This window comes from Pseudorasbora parva, chromosome 9 (genome assembly GCF_024679245.1).
Source record: "Pseudorasbora parva isolate DD20220531a chromosome 9, ASM2467924v1, whole genome shotgun sequence".
NCBI classification, from domain to species: domain Eukaryota; kingdom Metazoa; phylum Chordata; class Actinopteri; order Cypriniformes; family Gobionidae; genus Pseudorasbora; species Pseudorasbora parva.
Window position 1 is genome coordinate 6,961,015 of NC_090180.1, and position 25,059 is coordinate 6,986,073.

Here is a 25,059-nt window from a genome sequence, read left to right on the forward strand (position 1 = left end):
ACACAGCCGGATCTCAGGAAAATGCGTATAAATAGTACGAGTGTGCAATGTTGTGGAATGTATACAACAAAACTCATTTTGGCGTGTCTATGCCACACTGTTTTTCACTTGCATATGATACGCATTTTATGGAGTATTACATACAAACTTAATTAATAATGAATAATATTCAGCAGGGACACATTAAATTGATTGTTAACGTTACAAACGATTAAGATTCAAATCTAATACTGTTAATAAATAAATATACTGCTCATCAAAGAATCAAAATAAATTTTAAATGATGAGACTGATAATGATGACATAAAGCCATACTCTACCTTTTTCAGTATGACTGTTCCTTCTTGTGTGTCCTTATTGCTGTAAATATCAAACATGGAGCCCCCGTCCCCAGGAACGATGCTATATTCCACTTCAGCATTCTTCCCAGAGTCCAGATCATGAGCTTTGACTCTTCCCACCGATGAGCCCACAGGTGAAGATTCAAGAACACGCAAGTGAAAGATACCTGTCGGGTAAAACAGCGATCAAACTCTGCCCTCAGGAATAGTCATAACACCCTACATCACATTTACACATCACTCTGAGAGGTAGTTAACAATAATCATCCACTAATCACTTCAGGAGCTCTGGAGAAAAGTGCTGGAATACTAATCACATTTGCAAATTCAAATCTATTTAGTTGTTTGTGTTTGGCAAGAGCCCTTGAGGTCTTAATCATGGCTAATTGCAAATTTGAGGTTCTTCTCGGGTCATGCATTTACTGTATACTGTTTTAAAGAAAGCCCCTCTATGCAATCAGTGACTGCCATTAACTGAATTAAACAGTTCAAATAATGGACTCATGTTTAAGGTTTCCGAAGAGCAAAGCAAATATGAAACCAGATTAAATTCACATTAAGATGAACCCCAGGGATAAAGTGCTGCTGATATAGAAATGCTGACAGTATACGGTAAGCCTCAGGGTGCTCTATAATGACTCCTGCAAGTCTAGAAACATCTGTTTTTGAACATACTTTTAGAAAACCGTGGTGGGTTGTCATTGACGTCACGGAGAGTGATATTGATGGTAGTGGTCCCAGCTAAGCCCCCGAGCTGACCGCCCATGTCCTTAGCCTGTATGGCCACCTGGTACATTTCTTTAACCTCCCTATCCATATTGGGTAGGGCAACTCTTATGACCCCTGAGAATGAGAAAGAGAGATGGCATGAAAAAACAAACAACATAAATATATTTACAGTATAGAGAAATAATATTACACTGTACAGATTATTTTTAGTTAAGTAAACAATGGTAAAAAAAGAAAGAAAAATAAAATCAACAAAGATTTTATTGTAATCAACAATAGATTTTTACATCTGCATCCAAAAACATCCAAAAAGTAGTTCAGTCCTGTTTGCATTCATGAATAATTAATATGGCTTAACAATTTGCTAATTATATTTTGCATTGTTGCTGTTGAGTTTGTTTTCATATTTAATAACTTGCTATCCTTCTGTGTTCTATCCAAGTGTTGAGGTCTTTGTCGGGAAAACGCACACACACACACGCACGCACACACACACACACTGGCCTACTCCAGTCTACACCTCCATAAATCATTCTAATATATAGATTAGAATGATTGCTTAGAAAGGGTGCATTAAATTATTTTTTTTTAAAAAGTTTTCAATGCTGTATAAAAGTATTAATGTATTCAAATAAAAAATATTTAAAAAAGCAAAGAAAACTCACTCACCCCAAATGGCGGTTTACTTCCCTAAAATAAATATATTACATATTGCACACAAAAACTAGAAGGTTTTTTTTTTTTTTTCTTGATCTAATAATAAACATGACTAGCTGGTTTTAAGTACATCCTAAGAGCAAATCTAAGAGAATCTAAAACAAAACTAGTTTTAAAACTCAATAGAAATGTTTTATAAAATGACATGAAACACATAATAATAGTGACATTTACTAAATAATTAAGTAAACTTGAACTCAATGAGAGTGTTGCCATCAGTTCTAACAACTTGATTCTCTGCTGATGGATGTAAAGAGATGAGTAATGCATTTGAAGAATTAAACAGTCCTTCATTAATCTGCAATGCTTTTTGGAGCTGTGAACCTCTGATATTCTTCTAAAGACTAATCAGTCCTAATAGCCCCCCTCTCAAAGGAGCTACTTTTTGATCAGATGATGACAGCATGACACAAGGTGAAAAAATGCCAAAGGCAAAGCAGTAGAAAGGTTTTGAGCAGAGTGGTGAGCCTGACTCAGTAGAATGCAAAAGACCATGTGTTAAATATAGCAACCACCCAAAAATAATCTATCCCTCACCTGTCTTAGGGTCAACAGAGAAGTAGGGCTGACCATAAATAATGCTGTACACGATCCGTGCGCTGTTTCCGTAAGTGGGGTCATCAGCGTCAGTGGCGGTGATTTGCGTCACATATGTGCCTGCATGATCACGAAAGAAACCATAAGAGGCCATCAAATGATACTCAAATTTCCACATGTAAAGAAATAATGATGAATACAGACCATATAATCCTGAGATACTTCCCTTAAAAAAATACTGATCGTACTGCAATTGTAAATAGGCATGCATTGTGCAACATATTTATGGTTTATGTTTGTCTCAATTTGTTTAATCATGCATCAGCCAGAGGAGAAAGGAATCTTTGCTGAGTTTTGGTTCCTCCAAGGGTTTCTTCCACATCCGCTGAAATATCTCAGAGAGTTTCTCTCAGTGTCGCCTTTGGCATGCTCACTGTAAGTTGTAAAGCAGTGTTCTTTGAAAAGCTGCTTCAGAACAATGTGTATTAAAAGACAAAAATATATAGTGATAGGTTTTATATCTTTAATATAAATGTGTACTTCATCAAATTAGATCACTATGGTGTAAATATGAATATATAAAGACCAGAAGAATTTGTTGTTCAAACAATACATTTAATGTTTTCAAGTTGAAATAAAAAATCATTAAACATATTTTGTATATGCATGTTTATTGTCAATTCATTATGTATATGTTTCTTTTTTATTATTTGTTTTTGGCCTTATAATGTTTAATCAAAATGTCATTGTCTTCTCCAATCAATTAGTCCACATAAACCCTACACTGTAAAAAAAAAAAAACTTTTTTATGGTAAAAACTGGTAGTTGTGGTTACCAGAAAATTACCGTAAACAATACGGTAGCAACATTTTAGGTTTTACAGATTTAAGTTTAATTTACAGTAAAAACAAAAAACTAAAACATATTTCATTAACTGAAATAATGTTAAATTACCAACTTATTAATATATTAATATGTACCTTTGATATTTACTGACAAGACAACCTCCAAACGGTGGTGATGAGAGTCACATGATGGTAACACACATGCCATTTAAAAAATGGAATAAACATGAATTTAACAACACTAGATGTAACATAAAACACTAATGTAAAACTGAAAAAAAAAAAAAAAAAAATTCTGGGAATGTCAAATTTCTGGCTTCTTTTTCACTTCCAAAAACTATAAATTTAATGGCATTTTAGTGTAAAATTACATTAAATAAGGTTAGATCTATGGTTATTCACAGAATAGGTCTGAAACGTTCTGTTAACCAATTAACAGTTTTTTCACCATAGCATTTTTACTGTCTTTTACCGTTAAAATCACAATATTTTTTACAGTGTAAACCCTTCACAGTCAACTGCAAGCTGTGTGTATCATTCACATTTCAAAATCCAACAATCAATTGATAGAACCAAGTCCTCTTCTTACATTTTTTTTTCTTTTTGGATAATAATAATAGTTACACAGCGACTTCTGTTTCATCCAACACTTTCTAAATACCAATTTGTACATATTTGTACAAAGTGGCTAACTGGTATGACCTCACTCGTATGAAGTCGTATGATTTGTCTTTACTGCAGTGATGGGTATGTTTAGGTGCGGGGTCCCCATATGAATTGACCAATTCCTAATAGTGAGGTCCTACAAATTCATAAGAATTAGCTCTCCTAAAATATTTACGAATTGCCGTGAGATTGGGTTGGTTTCATCGCAAATTCTAATCAGTGCTAAATTATTTTATTCTCAGTATTATTTGTCATGCTAAATCATATTTTCTACGCTATTAAAAAAAATGTGAGTACACACAGAAAAATAGGGTGTCAAAATTGTACCTTTAGGGGTACAGCAGCTTGTCGCTGGGGCAGTACCCTTAAAAGAACAACGTTGTACCATTTTTACCACAAAAAGGTTCATAGTAGTACCTTAAGGTACGCATTTGTACTCAAAGGTACTAATATGCACCTTTTAGGAGTAAAACAGGTACAAAGATGTCCTTTTGAGGGTACTGCCCCAGCGACAAGCTAAAGGTACAATTTTGACACCCTATTTTTCTGTGTGTAGGCTGCATAAATGCCATCTATTGCACTAGGGTGCTAATCTAGAAATGGGCTTAAAAATTATCAGTTCAAAATATTGTTTAGAAATATAATAGTACAAAGAATTGAGAATTGAAAGAGGGGAAACACGCTGTTCAACCGCATTTGGGATTCGTTTTCAGATCATTTATTTAGTTGTCTGACCAGATTGTCTCCCAACCTGGGCAGTTGAAATGTGCTCAAAAGCCTTCTAAAACTACCGAAACAGACCAGGTTAACCAGCTTGGCCAGTAGGCTGGTTTACACTGTTTTGCAGCAGGCGTAAATCAGTGCAGTTAATTACACATAGGACACATTATCAATTTATATCATTCAAATCAGTTAAATGATTGGTTAGGCATAAATAGGACAACCGGAAACGGGAACACTTCCTAAGACTGGCAACTACGCTAATATCAGTCTCTCTGTTTATTCCGAGGTTTACTGTAGTCAGCCGGATCTGGGCAATATCTAGATCAGATGGTCGACCTGCGCCTAGACATGGCCACATAAAGCATGATGTAGTCAGCCGGATCCTGGCCGGATCCACATCAGATGGTGGACCAGACACGACCCCAACACATCCATGAAGTGTGAAGCAGGGATTGTGTCAACTAGACTCTCCCCTGTGAAGGACTCATCGACATGACAGCCAGTGGCACTGATCCTCAACAAACCCATCTCCATACCTATCTTTAACCAGATGGAACTGGGTAAATATTCTGAAAGTTCCAATCCAATCTATCTTCTGACCTGTAATGCCGCCTGAATCATAATCACTGTGTGTTCGTTGGCAAGAGGAGAACTGGCACCCTGACTGAGCCTGGTTTCTCCCAAAATTTCTTTCTCCATTCTGTCACCTGATTGAGTTTTGGTTACTTGCCACCGTCACCTTTGTCGCCTTTGGCTTGCTTAGTTGGAGACACTAAATATTCAATGATATTATAGATTTGGCTCCATCACTGAACTTACTTAAGCTAGACTATTAGTCTATTTTCTTCTAGATCTGCTGTACAGCAGAAACAAACTTTGTTGCATTATTTTTCTGTTATCACTGTAAAGCTGCTTTGAAACAATCTGTACTGTAAAAAGCGCTATATCAATAAGAGTAACTTGACTTGACTACTAAGAGCAACAACATAATGTCTAACATCTTTCACTGACCTTGAACATGTATGTGAAAAATAAAGAAGAAGAGTTCAGATCATCACATCAAGACTTAATTTAAAGATCCATGGTTTGAAGCCACAATTTTACCACAGTCTAAAACAGCCAACCATAACATAATGAGAAGTGAACTCACCGACGGGTGACATCTCTGGGACGCTGGCTGAGTATGGGCCCTCCAGGAACTTAGGCTCATTGTCATTGATGTCCTGGACTTTGATAATAAACTCCGACTCGGGCTCTAAGGGTCTGCCCGTGAACACGTCCACAGCCTGCGCTCTCAGTGTGTAATAAGGCTTCTCTTCTCGGTCCAGGCTCCTTAAGGCATGGATGTCTCCGGTGCTTGGCTCAATGGTGAAAATAGAGCCAACTCCTTCTCCTGAGAGTGTGTACTTCACCATACTATCTCCCTTATCCAGGTCAGAGTGAAGCTGCCATGTGAAAAGAAACAATGAGAAATCTAACTGGGAGCTGGTGAGTAAATTATTACTCAATACTATAATTGAACTGTAAACATATGCAAATATATGCAAATACCAAATCAGCAAACAAAAGCAAGAGACATTTGTGTTACAAGACAAATCATTTATAATACACAAATCTAGCATATCCAATGAGAAATGTATTTTAATCCATTCATTTACAGTAAATTAGATTAGGGCCTAGTAAATTAGGGCCTATCCAAACCAATCCTATTTCAATCTCTGATCATGTGACTGCATGTTGGCTAACATGTGGGTGGCATATCATTACCCACAGAGTTTGAGCATGTCCAAAGAGGATTGATGCGGATAACCTTCAGTTATTTATTTTCTGTTAGAGGCTCAACAACATTGATTTATTTACAGCATGGATATTCTTCAGCTGAAAATATAATGGCTTTACTAAAGGATTTATAGAATAGTTTTTTTTCAGACAAGATAAAAAAACTACTAAATAAAAGATTGCAAAGCACAAGGATCCTGAGATAATAGAATGTTGCAGGGGGCCATTATCTCTTCAACTCAGAGGAAGTGTAAGGATAAACCACATTTTTCAACTAGCGAAACAGAGTTTGATCCTCTGACTGGAAAGGAAGGATTACGTTTGAAGTTATCGAATTAATACTATGTAAGGACAAAAATAAATCACTGATGTAATGTGAAAGGATACACAATGATCAAAACGGAAGAAGAACTCTGTACTGCTAAATCCTACAATCCTGCCATGTGCTTGCACGTTAAAAAGTACATTAGATCGGGACCAAGCCATCGAATCTTTCCCTACAACCCAGCATTGAAAGAGCTAAGCTGTGTGAAGTTACAGTTATATCCCTAATCATGTTGAATGCCAATGAGGCCAATACATTGTGTGTGTGTGTGTGGGGGGGGGGGGGGGGGGCACCTGTCCCTAACCTTACCCTTAAACTGACCCACACCACCACACCTGTCCCTAACCTTACCCTTAAACTGACCCACACCACCACACCTGTCCCTAACCCTATACCCTTAAACTGACCCACACCACCATACCTGTCCCTAACTCTACCCTTAAACTGACCCACACCACCACACCTGTCCCTAACTCTACCCTTAAACTGACCCACACCACCACACCTGTCCCTAACCTTACCCTTAAACTGACCCACACCACCACACCTGTCCCTAACCTTACCCTTAAACTGACCCACACCACCACACCTGTCCCTAACCTTACCCTTAAACTGACCCACGCCACCACACCTGTCCCTAACTCTACCCTTAAACTGACCCACACCACACCACCACACCTGTCCCTAACCCTTCCCTTAAACTGACCCACACCACCACACCTGTCCCTAACCTTACCCTTAAACTGACCCACACCACCACACCTGTCCCTAACCTTACCCTTAAACTGACCCACACCACCACACCTGTCCCTAACCTTACCCTTAAACTGACCCACACCACCACACCTGTCCCTAACTCTACCCTTAAACTGACCCACACCACCACACCTGTCCCTAACCTTACCCTTAAACTGACCCACACCACCACACCTGTCCCTAACCTTACCCTTAAACTGACCCACACCACCACACCTGTCCCTAACTCTACCCTTACACTGACCCACAACTGACCCACACCACCACAACTGTCCCTAACTCTACCCGTATCCCGCCTCAGTATCAGCAAAGGTGCTTTGCAATACAATTTGAACACAGTAAGTACATTGTTCTTATTTTTTGATGTCAGTACATACTTAAGTCCACCTAATATAAAGTGGGGCCTTAAAAAAAAAAAAAAAAAAAAAAAAAAAAAAAATTATATATATATATATATATATATATATATATATATATATATATATATATATATATATATATATATATATATATATATATATATATATATATATATATATATATATATATATATATATATATATATATATATATATTTAAATATAGCAGTACATGGCCTCACAAAATGTGTTTAGAGGTAAGGATGATGCTGAGTGTTGACAGCAAAATAGCAAGAAAAAGGGAAGGCTCTCAAAAAGAGTTATTTTCCACTGAAAAGGTCATACTTGAAAAGAAAATGTGACAGTGGGGTAATATATCCTCACTGCAAAGGGCAAACAAGAAGTGTGCCTTGCTTCACATGGAAAAATAAAGACAAAAAGAAAACTTGCAAACATATTTGATAAAGTAAATTGGTCAATTTGTCAGCATTAAGATACATTTCATGACTGCTAGAATTGAAAAGATGGCATTTTTTAATCAACTCATTGTTTGTGTATCTGCAATCATAATTGTAATTTATTCACAAAATAATTGTAATAACTGTGCAAAAGATTCAAATTAGAATCCAATTAAAGGCTTTCTTCTGACAACCTCTGGAACACCATATAACCAGCAAATAGGCAGTTTGGACTGCTACAGTTAGCACACCAAGTTATGATCCAGTATTTTTTCCACAATTGGCTCCTACTGAGAAAGGAGCAGTTGTTTTACTGAGCACTCAGCATTCACAACCTTTCAAATAGTGTTGCAGTTGATGGATAGTCATGCTGACATTTATTCAGACTGACCAATTAAACAGGATATAACTGAATTAAGAGAATAAAGTGTGATGCACAGTGTAAGCACAAAGCGCACAATGAAAGAGCTATTTTTCCCAGATTACAATATTTTACTTATTTGCATTTAATTAAACTTTTCCTGTCATGTAACTTTGATGCAACATTTCATGTGCAGTGTCACTTTAATTGGGGCAGCAGCTCAAACATTATGTGACGGAATGTGTTATAATTTCCCATGTTGTCACCTCTGATCACAGTCTTCCCCAACTAATCAATACAGATATGGCAGGTGTGACGCCACAATTTAAAGTGTTATGATCTAATAAATATGCATTGGGACCTACAATATGAGTCGAGCAGAACAAAAACAGTGAATATAAATTTGCTTTACACATCAGTGCCGGGGAATAACTAACACTACTAAATGAACGCACAACTAATTTAACACAACCATTTTCCAGGGATCAAATTTTGGTTTGCAGCCAAATTAGCTGAGGTAATAATCAAACAGGCTCTCTTGTAGTGTTTCATCTAAGTGATTTATATTCATATGGTTGAGAAAATTATAAAATAACAGTGATGATGAAATGTTAATTGCAATACTTTCTCTTTAAATAGCAGCTTGCTCATTTGATGCCAACAATGAGCATCATCCATGTAATTCATAAGTAGCCTGTAAGCCATATTCTTCCAGTGACCTGAGTTAAAGGAGGTTTTAGCAAACAAACTCTATTTATAGTGACAGGCTAACATGTTTGTTTGCAATTAAATCTTTAGTCGCTCTTGCTACTGCTGTTATATAAATTAGAGGTTACAGGCATGGCTCTTCCATGTCATTTGACTGATCTTGAGTGAAAGAGTGAGTTGTTTTTCAATGTGTTAGATCCACAGAAGTAGAGGTGGCATGTGGTTGTGAACACGCCTGTGACAAGCTGCCGTCTCCAAATGTACATCTGCACAGACAGCTCTCAGTTAGGCCACACTGATTGCACTGGCATTGACTGCAGACTATTCAATTTAGCTCTGATCCCATTTAAGCTGAAGGTGCTCAATTCCAACCTCTTTTGTAGAGGACCTTGATATTGAATTTTCAGCCTGGGATACAATATGGGGCCCTTTAACCTTCTCCCTTTGCTGTGAATACTAATTAAATCGTTTCAGATTAAACCATCCATCCACATTTTTATGTTTGACAATGTAACAGTTTTGGTGCATGAGAAGATTCGGTTTATTTGGTTGGTGTAAAATCAGTTTTCTGAAATCATACTTCCGAAGGTGGTCGGGGCAGTTCATGTGTTGGGTACAGTTTGCAATTTGGTATGAAACACCCTAACTCTTAGAAGCTGATGTATGTTTTTAGTCACACCTATTATAATTGAATACATTATTCCACTGCTTTGAATAAATTACCTTCGGAAAAGCAGTTAGCATTCTTCGCTTCTCTTGCAAACCTATGACAATCAAACGTCATTTTGTTATTTGACAAATTCTTAAATAACACTTTAAAACTGCTGTCTTCTCCTCCAGAGCTGGTACCCATAGACATAAACATGGATGACTCATTAGCAGATGTTTCTTTGGGTCGCTATGCATAAGCCATCTGCCATATTGAAAGTCAAAGGCAGTCTGTGAACATTAAAAAGCAAGTTGACTGAGAATCTGCAACCATAGTTAGACACATGAATATCCATATCTGCAATAGACTTTAGCAGATGATTTTGCTAAACTAAACTAAAACAATACAAGACAAAGGCGTCAGCTAAAATGATAAAAAAAAAGTAAAAACAAAGTAAAAACATTCAAAAGTACCACAGTACAAACCTGTAATATTGAGTTATACAAAAACACAAACACATTCTTACATTATCTTCTGCAATTTAAATCTGGCCAGTTTCAAACCTAGAATCTGCTCAATGCTGTGGCATCATTAGCTATGTTTCCATCCAAAGTTGCGATTTTTAATTTGCATTAAAAATTTGCGACTAAAACAGTGCTTCCAGCAGTATCGTCACTTCCTGATAAACTGGAGCTAAATATCGCTACGCAAAATGGAAGGGTTACACTTTGTTTTAAGGTGACGTATACATTGTAATCACTCAAATAAGTTTATAAGGATATTAATTAACTATGCACTTGCTATAGAGTTATGGTTTGATTTAGGTTTACACATATAACAGGTTATATCAATATAATATAAATTATTTATTAAAAGATTGCTAAGATTCTGTCAGTTCATCCATATTGAATGTTTCAGCGTAGACCTGAATGGAAAAATACATGTGTAAACCTTATGCACAAATATGCACATGTCTATGCATTGCTAGAACAATCTCCAACATTATGCTTTTTCTTAATACTATTATATTTAACCGTCTCCATTGCAATCTACAGTTGCTCAAACCATGAACCATGTGGTTTCCTACAAAAAATATTTATTTTCAAGCAACCAAAAGCTGGTCATGAACATAGAAGGGAAGATAAAAAGAATAACTAGATGCAGTGAGTACTAGTTCAAGCCTTTGAACTCCCCCACGGTTTTATTCTCAATCTATTCTCAATACCTTTGGCCCCAAGCATCGGCTTTGAGAATCAATACCTGCTTACCTTTCCAACGTACTGTGGATCAGATCCCATGTATTCCTCTAGAACAAAGAATTGGTTCCACACCCATCCTCTCTTGACTCTGTGAACTCCCATCGTGCCATGTTTCCTATGAGCCATCATGTTCCTGTGCTGCTCCTTCCCCATCCTGCTCTGGGATGAAGAGTGGAGGGGAGAAACAAAGCTTTTGTCTAAGAGGCACCAGAGGAACAGCAGCAGGCAGTTCCCCATGAGCATTGGATCAACTTTTAGGTGCAAAGATGGGCACAGGTAACTTTTACGATGAAGTCAAAGAAGCGATGAATCCAAAGCCTTGGTGGCACAGAACAACTAGCATCCATGGAATTCCTAGGATGCTTGAAATGTCAGTTAACCACCTGCAAGAGAAAAGAAGAAACGGCACTTTAAATCAATGAGATTATGAGGATTTGTAGGAGTGTCTGAGTATCATGTTGATATGCAAAGAAAGCAGAAGAAGGCCACACTGTCTGTTATGTTTTCATCTTAGCAGTGTGCATCTTTGTCTGTTCTGCTACAATGTAATCTCACTTGAAGGGTTTTACAAATACAGAAAATCTGAGCAAATTGGCTCACTCGAGTTCGTTTAGCACATTTAGCACTGGGGGGTTTGAGAAACAAGCATGTAAAAGAGACTGCAAGAACGAGGGAGTTTGGCAAGAGTTGAACAACTGTTGGCAGACCTCCAGGACTATGCTGGATGTGCAGTTCTTTGCTCATTTTCAGTGCATTAGTCTTGAAAATGAGGTGGTCCCACTTGAATAGTAGAGTTGTTTTTGACCTGGCAACACAGATGGTAAATCACAGGAAGCACAAGCCAGTCCAGATGCTTAGGGTCACGAATCAGACAACTTTTCTCTTAATCACCCTCTAAATGGAAAGAACCTGAGTAATGATGTACCAGAGGACTATCCATCACTGTTGTACCAATTGTTATGATAATTAAGACAGTATATCAGTAGGCCACTATAGAAAATGTTGATTGTGTAGAAGATGGAAATGTATAATGTGGATCAATTTAATACTCTAACTGGAGGAAAGATATAAAATAAGGCCACCTTTAGACTTTTCCAATCCTTTGTATGCCTGCTACAGACTGTGTGAATTCACCAACCCAATAAGATCATTACAAATCATACTGTACGACATGTAGGTAGACTGTATGATGGTGACACACACTGTAAAAAAAAGGCAAATTTTAAACTTTTGCAGTACAATCAACTTAGATGTTTAAATTATGTTAAACGGACTTAAAAAAATTAGTTACATCTTGTATAACTAATAAAAACAAGTTTAACATTGCTTAACTTATTTTGATGAGTTAAAACAATGTAAAAGATATGTTGTCATAACTTATTGAACATATAATTTTTTACAGTGTATTGACGCAACCACGCGATGTAGTATAGAATAATAAAACGCCATCAGAATGTGCTATTAGTAAACAAATAGAGCAAGATGAATCACACTTTGACAATGTATTTTATGTGCGCTGAAAAAAGAGGAGAAAGCGAAAGAGTAGAATATGGATGCGGTCGTGGCTAGGGAAAAGAGGGCAACTTGGCAAGGCACTTTTGCAAACGGAGCTTGATGTATTTCCATTTCGAGTTGATTAATGTGCCATTTTCTATTGCATTTTTATTGGGTAGTCCGTAGACATAAGCCATAGCAGCTGTGAGATCATCATGCTAAATTTTTGACACGGTCAGATAATTATCGTAGGCTCTTTTTGGTCGCAAGACCGCGACAATGCTCATCCCTTTACAACTTAAGTAAACACAGAAAACGACATGATGGTAATTTGTTGTCTGGCCAAATTTGTACAGTGTGTACCAGGCATTAAATAAGGTTGGAAATTCCCCACACAAAATGTTTGAAGCTGTTCAATTCAGTGAATCAATAAGAGGCTAGAGAACAAATAACAGAGCTTATTTGTTTTTCTAATATACACAGTAAATATATTCTAAAATCTCCAACTATACTTTTATTTAAAAAAGAAAAAGAAAAAAAGCTACAGGAGACAAAAGTGTGAGACATGTGAGAAAAAATAAAGAAAACAACCCTGGGGTATTCATCAAGTATACAATATACTGTACTTCCACTATAGTGGCTATAGGAAATGATACAGCACTTCCACCACCACACAGTTAAATGCTGATCTTCACTGACTCATTCAGCAGGTTATATTGCTACACCGCTGAATCAATTGCTCTAGCAATGTGCTCAAAACACAGATTCGTTCATGAAAAAAACAAGGGACTATACATTGAATACCATTTTCAAACACCGTCTTTATAACACTCAAACACTTCTTTTAAAAACACAGATTCATAACAAAAGAAATTAATGTGTTTTTGGTCACTGAATCATCTGCTCAAAACACAGATTTATTTAGAAAGCCCCAGTGTGCTCAGAGAAAGGGTTAGTTCTGCTGTGGATGATATACAAAGAAACTGGCAACACTGTTTCTAAAAAAATAAACCTCCTTAATATTAACTTCTTGTTTATTCAACTGAATAAGCAGTATCACACAGTTACAAAGTTACAAATGTTGAAAAACAAAACCTCAAGAGGAATCAGTAAAAGACCACTAATGTACATACACTCTAAAAATGCTGGGTTAAAAACAACCCAAGTTGGGTTGAAAATGGACAAACCCAGCGGTTGTTTAGTGGCTGGCTTAAAATGAACCTACAGTTCAAATTAGAAGCCAGACACATAATTACTAAAGGCAACAACAATAATCATCAAGTGGTTAAATACATGTATTGTTTTATTATTACTCATTAAATGTATTAATAATGCTAATTTATTAAACATATTAATAAATGTTCATTTCCAAAATACCAAATCAGTTAATTTTAAGCAAGCAGTACAGTAATTTTTTTAACAGTAGTTGAGTTAAATAAAACTACCTGGCAGGTTGAGCAAACATTTGACCCAACCGCTGGGTTAAAACAACCCAATTGATGGGTTTGTCCATTTTCAACCCAGCTTGGGTTGTTTTTAATCCAGCATAGCATGTGTAACACTATTTCCCCATAGTTTCACAGGACTTATTTCCCCCACCCTCTCAAACCCCTTATAGCTGTGCCCCAACTGAATATATTGGTTTAATATTTCTGCAACATGCACAGAGTCAGACAGAGATGAAATATGTTTTACTTACAAGGGATTTTATGCTGCAACATGCAAAAAAACCCTATGTAGATAAAGACGGCAAGACAACAAATAGTATAAGCTAGTGCAATATCAATTGCCAGACAGACCACCAAGCAGAGCAAATGATTGCAATACGAATCCCTGGAGACCTCTTGTGTGCCGTAGTAGTGAGATGTCTTATGGTTGGCAGGACATTGTGTCTCTGCAGCAATATTATTATTCCCCACGGAGAAACCTCAGCAATTGTCTCAACACTTAACAAGCTCAAAGACCTCAAGTGCAATGTACCCAGAAAGAGCACTTTCAGTGTCTGTCCAAAGGTCATCACACAATAAAACTATGCCCTCATTATTTTGAACTTTTCTTTTTTTTCTCCCTTTTTTTTTATTGTTGACTATGAAAGTTTATTGCGAGTCTGTGGCAAATGAATGAACTGGTGTATTCTGGCTGACTTGATGTAAGGTGATGTGAGTGAACTTTACTCTCTGGGTCTGTTGCTGAATAAACATGCGACATTCTAGCATGCATCACCCAGCAGATTCACTGAAATTGCGCTGTCATATCACGTTAGAAACGGAGGGCTGTTAGAAGGGGCTGAGGACACAGGAACAATAGACACACGGCCAAATGTTGTCTCAGAGAAAGGACAGGGAGACACATGCGTATCTTCATTGAAGTGATACTCTTAAATATGTCTAACAGTTCTTTCTCACAGGGTTCTTCAGAGCAGAGAAAGATATGCAAACGAGGGAAACCATATACTTACATCTTAAAACAGTGTAAAGTTGAGGATTCCCCTGTGATTAAAGGGGATTCCAGTTACCAATCATGTTAGCTCCGTAAAGCTCATCCAATTGAAAATCTCCAAGTTTAGAAACATGGATTAAGCGAGAGAGGATAGTCTGTATTTACAGTTGGGCTTAACATCCGCATGAAACGGAAGCAACAATAGTTTTTTTTTCCCCTTCCCTTTTGTAACATATTATCCAAGCTAGAGCACGGGTGACCAATCCTGGTCCTGGAAGCCCATTGTTCTGCAAAGTTTAGCTCCAGCCTCAGTTAAACACACCTGATCCATCTAATCAAGGTCTCTACAAACTTTTAGGCAGGTGTGTTTAGGTAAGTTGGACCTAAACTCTGCAGGACAGTATCTTCCAGGGCCGAATTAACGTTTACTACTAGTTGGTGTTACAGTACGGCCATTTTGTGTTTATATCAAGGGAATGCTAATTTCCGGGTTGGCCAACTAAATTACCTCAACATTGCAGAACATAGCACTTATTTGGTGCAAGTTTGTGAATTGTGGCACACATACATCTACGCCGTGTTGCTTGGATACACACTTGGTGATTTGACTTCATTTGGAACTATTTTCACTAACAAAACAAAAATAGACAAAGACTGGCAGCTCTTAAATGTACTGAATTTTACTGAGATCATTTCTCTTTTAGTAAACTGTTGTATAAAAGCAATCATAAATCATGTTGTTTAGAATATCACAGCCTCATGTTGCAAGACATTATTTCTTATTTACAAGTCAATGCTAAACTAACCCGCAAAGTCTGATAATTAATAATCCATAGCATATGATACTCAAGAGTAATAGACATTAGGCAGGGCAAACAGTATATTTCATTTGACACAAACGTACTTTAAGTGCACTTTTACTTTTTGTAATGATCAGTATGAACACTACTCACAACAGAATACTAAAAATGTCAGAGTACAGAGCCCCTAAAAGGACATGGTGATGTGGAAATAATATAAGACATGTCACTATCCCAGTTCTATATCTTCTGTTTGGTTTTTGTCTCTCCTCGTTGTCATATTATTTGTTTTAGGTACCGTCATTGTTCACACCTGCAGTTCATTATCTACTCATTGTTCTGTGTATTTAAGTTCTTGGTTTTCAATTATGTTTTGCTAGTCACTGTATGCTGTTTTCTGTGGTGGATCGTGTTTGTGTTCTGGGTCAGATGTTTCTGTATTTTCATGTGGAGTGTGGTAATTAAAAGTGTGCATGCAAGTGTATTCTCTCTGCCCCTTCTCTCAACAATTCATTACAAGATGGGAGTGGAAAACATGTTTATTGCTTTTGCATTCTCTCTCAAAAGAAACTTAGTTTGCTCGCAAATGCTAATGGGGGAATTAATTTTTCCTTCCAATGTGTTTTTTTTTTTTTCACCATGTCTTGGGTGCAGCAGCAATATGGTTCCTGTGTGTGTGTACACTCTTGGAGAGGATAAATTCAGAGTATGCAGCACTCCACTTCTCTAGAATAGTAGAATAGAGTCGTATTTTTGTAGGCCAAAAACACAGATTTTAGCATTTTAGCATTAACTTTTTAACATTTTCATTTCCATCAAGTGGAGGTTTTTTTTTAGTCAAATGCCTGAAATAAGATCTGCGGTTAACACATGCTCAGTATTTTCACATTTTATTCTACTGCATAAAATACATCAGTATACCCCCTTGTGATAAAAAAAAAGAAAAAAAAAGCTTTTACGTGTCTTACAATAAAAAAAGCATTCATAAATCTTGTTGGTTAAAATACCCTAGCCTCATAAATCTTGTTGGTTAGAATACCACAGCCTCATGTTGCAATATGGTATTTTTAATTTCTTCAATGGTAAACTAACCTGCAAAGTGTGTGAGTCTGAGAGAAAATGTTGGTAATTTATCCTCCAAAGCATATGATACTGAAGAATAATAGTCATTAGTCAGGGTAAACGGCATATTTCATTTGACACAAGCGGAAATACGGTTTTGAGGGATAGATAAGAGTCAATATATTGTACTGTTATGTATCGGCTGTTCAGCCAGAGAAATGTCAAATATGTATTTCTGCAAATTTCCAGTGGACAAGAAAATAAAAACATGGGTTGTAAATGAGATAAGAGCTAGAACCTTAAGACAGAACAATATATTGAATACATCAAATTAAAAATACAAGATGGCATCTATCCTGATTCCTGAATAAGGTTTGATGGTGCTTCACATTTGTGTATGGGGAAAGGCATCAGTGTAACATGTCAAAGTACATTTAAAGATATGCCTTTGTTGAATTTGCTTCAGTGTCAAGATCGAAACAGATGGCTGGGCTACTATTTATTTATTGTTTTACTCTTTTTTAAAAAAAATCTTATTGTGGATTTATTTATTCCTTCTGCCCTGACACCTTCTCTGAAATTGGATAAGTTGGTTCATGTATTAAGTGCCCTTGGCTGACTGTAGCCCCTCGGAGAAAACATTCAAATCCCCTTTTCATTTGTGTTCAACAAGAGGGCATAGTAGACACAACATGGTTAGCCCAGCAGAATGTTGAAATGCACTTCACAGGGCCAAGTCTTTTGATTCTCAGGGCATTTTGAAAATAGATGCGTGGGTGTGCATGCAAGTTGTGCATTTCGTGACTTTAGAGCACATGGGTTTCTGAACTCTGTGTTCGTTTGCTAGTATTGCTGTATGTATGTCTGCCCTCTCATGCTCCACCGCTCTCTTTCTTGCATGAGTGATTGTTATATTTAGAGGTTGCATTAACATTGAACCATAAGGATGGGAAATTAGAGACTTTATGCTTAATAAGGTTATTTCTACAGATTTATATATAAAAATTGAAATAGGGTGATTTTTTTTTTTTTTACTAATTACTAATCCCCCAGATAACACAAGAACTCATAATATAATACTATTTTAGAACATAGACGTATATTTGTCATAAATGCCATTCTATTAGAATTATTTATTGTTGAATGAGGAGAGGTATGATTTATTACAAACTGATGTTGTATGATCAGTATGTCATTCAACCTTGGCCAAACATCTGTTCATCTCACTTTGGTGTGAGCCTTCACTGATATTAAACCCTCACAAACTGCTTAATTATGCCTGTAATCCATTCATAATGACCAAACCTTTATTTCCACAACAAGACTTTTGTGAACATCTGGATATAAATTGTAAATTAAAGTACCCCTATTATGCATTTTCTGATATTACCTTTCATGTAATCTTATTTAGCTGTTTGTGAATGTAAAAGGTCTGCAAAGTTTGACGGATCAAAGTGCACAGTAAATGGAGTTATTGTCTTATTGAGTTATTGTCTAAAAAAGAGCCAGATTCTACCTGAAATGAGTCACCACTAATTCCCAACACGATCTCATGGTAATGTGTATCAATGCAATCTTGTGGAATGGATATGGCAAAATGAGTTTTGGCGTGCAAATGCTATACAGTTTTTTGCGTGCATATAATACGCACTTTATGGCGTGTATGTGACACGCTCCTGTGTAGGATTAGGGTGGTGGGGTGGGGGGTTCGTATGTATAATACGCCATAAAGTGTGTATCAAATGCACACGAAAAACCACGCACCATATGCACGCCAAAACTCATTTTGGCGTATACATTCCACAAGATTGCACACTGGAACTATTTATACGCATTTTCGTGAGATCAGGCTCCTAATTCCATCCTTAACTTCATGTATGAACCTATGTAGATTTGTAACATAATGCCCACCTCTTCATTGAATGTCCACAAACAATGTCTGCTTGGACTCTCAAACACCATAGTATCTGAGGCCTGGAAGAATTTGGTTTGTATTGCCAACATTTTGAAAAGAAGCCGTTCCCTTTCAGTTGATCACGTTCAACGTACGTCGGAATTGACCAATGAATTGGTCACTGAAACCAGATCCCAATTTGTCAGTCAGTTCCGACGTACATCTCCGTTCCCTCCTTCAGGGAACGAGGGTTTCATACATAACCAAGCCATTTTCTATGAGACCTATGAGAGCAAGGTAAGCTTTCGGAAAGGAGGAGATTAGAGAGACTGAATACTTTAACAAACTGTTTTATACTGTGAGAAAAGACGTGATGTTGCAATGCAATATATGTTATGACATAATTAAAGTGTTGTTGAACTTTGATGCAAAATTAGAATGCTTTAAAAAGGATATAAGTGCACTTTAAGTAAAAAGTTATACATTGGAGTAATCTTACTATGGTTCAAAAAAATGCATCTTGCTGCTCCTTATTTTCTTTTCTTTCTGATATGCTGGCCGAAGCAGTGTGCTCGTTCCTCCCCAAGGCTGAATGATTTTCAGCACCCACACAAATATTTTTATTTAACTGATCTTGTAGCTGCTGCAATGTTTGGATACTCTTATTTCTATTATATGATATATACACTTTAAAGTTATTTGCACATAATGTGACTTTTTTATATAGCTGCATGTTTACAAGGCATGTGGTGTTTAAATACATCCTACAAACTATAGTGTATATACACTGGTCAGGCTTAACATTATGACCTAATACTCTGTTGGTTCCCCTTTTGCTGCCAAAACAGCCCTGACCCGTGTGATGTGGTATCTGGCACCAAGATGTTAGAAGCAGATCATTTAAGTCCTCTAAGTTGCGAGGTGGGCCCTCCATGTGTCAGACTTGTTTGTTCAGCACATCTCACAGATGCTCGATTGGATTGAGATCAGGGGGATTTGGAGGTCACATCAACACTTCAAACTCTTTGTTGTGCTCCTTAAACAATTCCTGAACCATTTTTGCTTTGTGGCGGAGTGCATTATTCTGCTGAAAGAGGCCACAGCCACCAGGGAATACTGTTTTCATGAAATGATGCACATGGTCTGCAACAATGCTTAGGTAGGTGTACAGGTAAAAGTAACATCCACAAGGATGGCTGGACCCAAGGTTTCTCATCAGAACATTGCCCAAAGCACCACACCGCCTTTGCCCACTTGCCTTCTTCCCATAGTGCATCCTGGTGCCATGTGTTCCCCAGGTAAGCAACGCACACACACCTGGCCATCCACGCTATGAAAAAGAAAGCGCGTTTCATCATACCAGGCCACCTTCTTCCATTGCTCCGTGGTCCAGTTCAGATGCTCATGTACCTACTGTTAGCTTTCAGCAGTGGACAGGGGCCAGCATGGGCATCCTGACTGGTCTGCAGCTATGCAGCCCCATAAGCAACACACTGTCATGCACTGTGTATTCTGACACATTTCATATCAGAACCCGCAAAAACCTCTTTGAGCAATTTGAGCTAAAGTAACTCGTCTGTGTGATCGGACCACACGGGTCAGCCTTAGCTCACCAAGTGCATCAATGAGCCTTGGTCACCCGTGACCCTGTCACCGATTCACCGATTCACCATGGTTCCTTCATTTGACCACTTTTGATAGAATCTGACCACTGTAGAAAGCAACACCCCACAAGAGCTGCAGTTTTGGAGATTAGTCGTTTAGCCATCACAATTTAGTCCTCGCTCAAATCTTTATGATTGCCATTTTTCCTGGTTCTGTATTATGTAAATATGGCTTGTTGGTCATTTCACCATTTCCATTTCTGGCACATACAGGACAATATGTTTATATATATTTTTAAATAAATAGTTTGTTCTGATGACCTGGTTATGTTTCAGGTTGATTTGAGCGTTAATTTCCCCATGGTTTTGGAAGAGCAGACATTCATGGCCCTTGAAAGGTATTTTGTTCTATATACACCCTGCACAGTGTCATGATGATTTCTTATTCTGTTGTGTTTGGAACAGTAGAGTGATTTATCACACCTTGAGTTTTATGGCCGGTATCGAATTCCGAGCAACTTTCAACAGAAGACTGAGTGGTACTAAGACCTACTTGGTACTTAACTAGTACTTAAAAGAACAGCCCCCCCCCCCCCCCCCCCCAAATAAATAAATAAACAAACATAAAATATTGTAATTTATAAGATGTTATAAAATGAATGAATATAAAAAAATAGTATATTTTTAAATGTCTCCCTTTTCGCCACCACTCCCTTTTCAATAGTCTTTCTGTATTTAGCCACCACATTAATGCAGGCTGTGGTAAATAAAGAGATGTGTTTAATTGTGCTGTTTTCCTCTGAGTATGAGATTCATTGAAACGCTGTGTCTAATCTCATATTCACAGAGTTATTGGCCCTTCCAGGTGAAGCCCAAGAGAGCAACCTATACACTGATGCACTGCCGTTTGAAGGTCTGAACACACATGGCTAATGTTAAGACCATGAACAATGGCTTTGTATGTGGAATATTATCAGCAGAGGTGAGATGTTGAAAGCTGTGCCATTGGGAAATGGAGAACAAATGTTATTGTGTGTTAATTTAGCAGTGAATCAATGTTGAATGGATTCCTTGTAAATACAGATATGTACATTCCACTCTTTTAAGTAAGCAAACAATGGGAAATTGCATAAACACACAGGAATTCAAAAAAATAAATAAATAAAATAGTCTTTTCCATCTTAGGGACCATTTCAAACATAGAACCATCCATCATTGTTAAATACAGTGGCATGTGGCAACTCAAATGTTTGGGCACAAACATTGTGATTCTAATTGAAGTTTACAGGAAACGACTGAAGATTTCAGGCAGACTTAGTTTATGGGATCTGTCTGCACAGTCTTTTGTCCCCTTCGGCATGTGCAGTGTCTTTATTTGTTTAGTTAACTTCTTTGTTTGATACCTAAAACAAGGTTCTGTACTGACAATATGACAGTACAATGTGCATTTGTCAGCCATTTTTATTCGGAATTTGCTTTTTCCATCCCTGTCGCTCTAGAGATAAAATGCCTGATGTTAAAATTCATGAAGAACGTCTTTGAACCATACCCAATTTTTCTGTGTGAAACCTTAAAGGGGCAGTTCACACCAACATGACAAAATGTACTCACTCTCATATCATTCTATACCTGTATGACTTCCTTTCTTCTGACAAAGATTTTTTTGAAAGTCAACGGGATCAGAATGAGTTTAATTGTACGGACAAAAAAGCACTAAGACATATTTTCAAAGTATCATATTTTTTTTTCCACAGAAGAAAAAAAAAATCATACAGATTTAGAACATGAGGGTGAGTAAATGACAGAATTTTCATTTTTGAGTAAATTATCCCTCTTCATATAAAGTAATTATGTTAAATATCAGAAGATATTAATTACAAATCATGTCTTATTCATAACAGCACTCACTTAGGATAAATATTTTACCTATCACCAGAGCATCACCAAGAACTTACCCCTAGCATCTGCTTAATGGCTGCAAGCTGCTCATCACATGCTTCAGTTAGATCTCAATAACACACTCACACATTACGCATGTCTACATGAGCACTTGCCTTGTCACATTCCAGAGTGAAAATAAAAAGTGATAGACTCGTATTTCTGTGTTTGTTTAAGTAACAACCTCTGAGTGACGATGGCACAACAACTGCAGAAGCTCCCCATTGGCGATCCAATTTTCCACAGCTATACAGTTTGATTTCACTTCACATTTAATCTGATTTTTTTCTTTCTTTGTGGTCACTTTAAAACAGGCTGCTTTACAAAAATCAGCACGTACCTTCCAAACGTCCCACAAAGTCTCCCGAGGCTTAAAGCAGCGCAATCCAGACCTCCAGTCGCTATTGCAATAAACTCTTCGGTCTTGCATACGCGCTCTCTTTCTGGTCCTCTCCTCAATCACTCTCTGTAATGCGCTCGCCCTCTCGCTCTCTCTTTGGCTCTCTTTAACTTGCCCTCTCTCTCTCTAACACACCGTCTCTCCCTCTCTCATCTGAGCATTGTGCAGAGCTCTGTGAAAACAGAATGAGGGGGAGAGCAAAAGCGCTTGCTGAATTCAGTATTCACCCCTGCAGTGTCAAGGGGACAGAGAAGAGAGAGAGAGAGAGAGATAGACAGAGAGAAAGAGAGAGGGGGGTGGTGGGGGGGTCTGGCTGGCGTAACGCTCATGTGCGCTCAGGACTGATGCTCTCAGTACAGGGTGCCTGTGGTTGTCAGAGGCTGCTCGTCTGGCGTTACATCCCTCCCAGAGAATGGCTCTCCTCCCCCCTTTAAATTACCAGATTAATTTGGGTCTTACCAGTGCTAAACATAGTCAGATTTGCTGTGTTCCCCTTAGGGGATATAATGAGCGTACCAGCAGATTTTTGTTACCCTGACTTTCATTGACTTTTCACGTTGTTCATGAACGCTGAATGTTGGTATAGTATCAAACTTTTAAAGTATTCTTGCTAAGTCACTTTTCTACTATTTTAAAAGAAAGACTCCGTGTTAATACATTTTATTTGTGAATCCCTTGACCCAAATTAAAAGACTTTGAAGTCTTAATTGGGGGGTGGGGGTGGCTATAAGGCGGAGGTCAGTGGTTTTTATGTCGCATACATGCATTTTTTTATTTGAATGATTTATTAGATTCCACTTGTATGATCAGTTGTCCTGCTTATCCACAAAGCATTTGGTTGGATTTAGGCTAGGTTGTTCACAAAGTTTTACACATCTCTTGCATGTAGAGTGCTTGTTTATTAATGTTTTATGCTTATTATACATGAAGAGCGCCACTTGGTTCCAATGAGCTTTCAGTGTGGGCGAGGATATCCAGAGCGGCACTGCCGAAATAGAAATCAAGCAATAAAATGAAGAATCTTTTGATGCAGTAGCAGCAGTTTATGGCAAAACTGATGAAAAGATTGTTGCCTTGTTGATTAATGGTCTAATATTTTATTAGGACACTGTTATTTCTGCTTAAATTGTATAGTTAAATAATGTAAAACAAAAAACATCTTGTTTTCAAATGTGTCAAACATTTATTTAATTAACAAATGCAATATTAATATGAATAAATTAAATACATATTTAACTTTTTAAAATTGATTTAACTATGTATTTATTTGAAGAGCAAAAATATGAAATGTAATACAAATTATTTTGCTATTTTTCAAAATTTTATTTCCTCTTAAGCTGCATATTTAGCCTTCCTTTCTTTCTTTCTTTCTTTCTTTCTTTCATTCTTTCATTCTTTCTTTCTTTCTTTCTTTCTTTCTTTCTTTCTTTCTTTCTTTCTTTCTTTCACCTAATGTGGTGAAAAAAGCACATCATTCAGCTTGAGCAAGCACACATAAAAGGAAGTGCTTGAGGTGAACACAGATTAATGTTCAGTGTGTAAACAGTAAAAATGTGTTTTAAAGCCACCTATATTAAAATGAGGTAAAAGTGTGCTGACTCTGTGTAGTTTAGATCAAGATGCAACACAATCAAAACACACATACGTGTACAACCGCTAAATACTTCTGGCTACAACCTAGTAAGCAGTTAAACAAGCCGCCATTATCTTCCGTAATTGGGCCATTAACTGGGAATCTAATCCTGGTCCGGCTTTCCATTTACTTACAACCTACGTATGCAAAACATTAAACATGTTAATGATGTGGCTAAAATGCATTGGGCAAAACAGAGTGTTGTTATTTGTTCCTGGGTTTTCTCATCACAAACACTTTACCTTAATTTACTGCCGGTCAGGCATTGGCGTGAATCCCCGAGTCTGATCATCCTCGGAGCAGATGGTGTGGCAAGCTTCCATCCTCAGTTAAACTAAGAGATAATCCTCACAACACATGGTGGGCTATAACAGAGAGTCTTTTTTTAAGTGAGGGGGGTCCAAGTGTGGGGGGTGGAAAATCTATAAAGTCCTGCAATCTTCAGTAGAGGCCAAAGCATCAAGGCATTGAGATCATTGAGGCCTCCAGGTGTGAGTCTAGCTTCTACTGGATACGGTCTGTGATCTCTAAACTCACACACATAGTGTTTTGAAAGAGACTGAAGTGAACTTATTTCAGGTGC

General features: G+C 37.4%; 1 protein-coding gene across 2 annotated transcripts in view; it reads right to left on the bottom strand.

Moving 5' to 3' along the window:
• cdh12a (cadherin 12a) overlaps positions 1-23,035 on the bottom strand; it is a 58,493-nt gene extending 35,458 nt beyond the window's left edge. Inside the window, exons 1-6 of one of the 2 annotated variants that reach the window (XM_067453680.1) lie at positions 22,784-23,035; positions 11,222-11,595; positions 5,709-6,003; positions 2,325-2,444; positions 1,017-1,184; positions 321-508 (exon numbers count right to left, since the gene is read on the bottom strand). In XM_067453680.1, the coding sequence (XP_067309781.1) occupies positions 321-508; positions 1,017-1,184; positions 2,325-2,444; positions 5,709-6,003; positions 11,222-11,455 (1,005 nt within the window). In that variant the 5' untranslated portion in view covers positions 11,456-11,595; positions 22,784-23,035. The remainder of the gene's footprint in view (positions 1-320; positions 509-1,016; positions 1,185-2,324; positions 2,445-5,708; positions 6,004-11,221; positions 11,596-22,783) is intronic. The other variant, XM_067453678.1, reaches the window with a different exon arrangement.
• Positions 23,036-25,059: the final 2,024 nt, after the last annotated feature.